We start from the raw sequence: 2,500 nt of genomic DNA on the forward strand, positions 1-2,500 counted from the left end.
CCTAATCCCAGGTAAGGGCAGGAGTTGTCGCATATACTTCCTAATCCCAGGGAAGGGCAGGAGTTGTCGCATATACTTCCTAATCCCAGGGAAGGGCAGGAGTTGCCGCATATACTTCCTAATCCCAGGGAAGGGCAGGAGTTGCCGCATATACTTCCTAATCCCAGGGAAGGGCAGGAGTCGTCGCATATACTTCCTAATCCCAGAGAAGGGCAGGAGTTGTCGCATATACTTCCTAATCCCAGGGAAGGGCAGGAGTCGTCGCATATACTTCCTAATCCCAGGAAAGGGCAGGAGTCGTCGCATATACTTCCTAATCCCAGGGAAGGGCAGGAGTTGTCGCATATACTTCCTAATCCCAGGGAAGGGCAGGAGTTGCCGAATATACTTCCTAATCCCAGGAAAGGGCAGGAGTTGTCGCATATACTTCCTAATCCCAGGGAAGGGCAGGAGTTGTCGCATATACTTCCTAATCCCAGGGAAGGGCAGGAGTTGTCGCATATACTTCCTAATCCCAGGAAAGGGCAGGAGTTGTCGCATATACTTCCTAATCCCAGGGAAGGGCAGGAGTTGCCGAATATACTTCCTAATCCCAGGAAAGGGCAGGAGTTGTCGCATATACTTCCTAATCCCAGGGAAGGGCAGGAGTTGTCGCATATACTTCCTAATCCCAGGGAAGGGCAGGAGTCGTCGCATATACTTCCTAATCCCAGGGAAGGGCAGGAGTCGTCGCATATACTTCCTAATCCCAGGGAAGGGCAGGAGTTGTCGCATATACTTCCTAATCCCAGGGAAGGGCAGGAGTCGCCGTATATACTTCCTAATTCCAGGGAAGGGCAGGAGTCGTCGCATATACTTCCTAATCCCAGGGAAGGGCAGGAGTTGTCGCATATACTTCCTAATCCCAGGAAAGGGCAGGAGTCGTCGCATATACTTCCTAATCCCAGGGAAGGGCAGGAGTCGTCGCATATACTTCCTAATCCCAGGGAAGGGCAGGAGTTGCCGCATATACTTCCTAATCCCAGGGAAGGGCAGGAGTTGCCGCATATACTTCCTAATCCCAGGGAAGGGCAGGAGTCGTCGCATATACTTCCTAATCCCAGGGAAGGGCAGGAGTTGCCGCATATACTTCCTAATCCCAGGGAAGGGCAGGAGTCGTCGCATATACTTCCTAATCCCAGGGAAGGGCAGGAGTCGTCGCATATACTTCCTAGATACCAAATGGAGAAAATCCTAAGGGGAAATCTGGAGTAGGAGGCCCTAAAGAAGTTTGCTGTTGAATTGCTCAGTTGTGGCAATTCCTTCGACAGCACTGGTGTCTGGTTGCAATGGCACTTGCAGTTCCTTTGGGTTGCATGGGGGATGTGGAGAGGAGAGACTTGCCACCTTGACGACAGCTTCTCTGCATTAGCTTTATTTACTGATTCCATGCCTTTTAAACATAGGCATTATTATCATCATTATCATTGTATTTGTTATTACTGACAGGAAATACAAAATATCATTCTTGTTTTTATCCTTGTCTTTGCTGTTATCATTATTTTTATTTACCTATAAATATAATTTATTTAGCTTTATGTCAGTATGAGAAGCTGTTTTATATTAGCAGTGGTAGTAGTACACTATTATTATATCCATTACGAATGCTATTGTTATTACCATTTCCAACTTCTTTTTCATCTCCACCATCATTGTCGTCTTCCTCTTCCTTCTTATCACTATTTCATCATTATCATGGCCCTACTGCGGGTTTTCGCAATTTCTCGTAAATCACACTCGAATCATTGCAAATAAAGAGATACTTTGTGAACATGATGCTGTATTACAGGGTCTACATACTGCATGATATTTCGCATTAATTTAGTCCTATAATATTATGCATTATATTATATTATATATTTTATAATATCACAAATAACTGAAGGAAGCGACAACACTCTTCAAATACTTTAACCTCAATTATAAATAAAATGATGTATACCCATTATTTTTTTTTAATTTCATGTTGCTGATACATTGGTAAATGAGCTTCTCTGAAAATTCATAGTTACGATTCTTCCTAAATATGAATATGAATTTTTGTTCTGATTTGTTATATGATTGAAATTTGTATCCCACTCGAGCTTTTCATTTAAAGGTCGGAGGAAATGCTTTGATTTGTCTGCGGTTATTTTTGATAAAATGTATTCAGAAATACGGAATTAATATAGTATTAATATAGTATTAATAAATAAAATACGGGATTAATATAGTATACGAGTATTATTGATATATTATTGACTTTTTTTTCTTTTTAGAATTTGTATGGAGGCTCAAATATTAATTTAGGCCATTCTTTATTTTTTGTTTTTTGTTTTCTTTATCAGTTTTGAGATCGCTATATAAAGAGTATTACTATATTTCATGCAAGACTGAGGTGGCGGACGGGAGGAGAGGAAGAAGAACAGAAAAGAGAGAAAGAAAGAGAGCAAGAAAGACAGTCAGAATCAGACAGACAGAC

General features: G+C 41.7%; 1 protein-coding gene across 1 annotated transcript in view; it reads right to left on the reverse strand.

The window, feature by feature from the left end:
- LOC138867804 (multiple epidermal growth factor-like domains protein 6) overlaps positions 1-1,430 on the reverse strand; it is a 1,944-nt gene extending 514 nt beyond the window's left edge. The window contains exon 1 of the mRNA XM_070144610.1: positions 1-1,430. This exon is cut by the window's left edge and continues 514 nt beyond it. Within this exon, the coding sequence (XP_070000711.1) occupies positions 1-1,430 (1,430 nt within the window).
- Between the last annotated feature and the right edge of the window lie 1,070 nt (positions 1,431-2,500).

This window comes from Penaeus vannamei, chromosome 32, assembly GCF_042767895.1.
Source record: "Penaeus vannamei isolate JL-2024 chromosome 32, ASM4276789v1, whole genome shotgun sequence".
Taxonomy (NCBI): domain Eukaryota; kingdom Metazoa; phylum Arthropoda; class Malacostraca; order Decapoda; family Penaeidae; genus Penaeus; species Penaeus vannamei.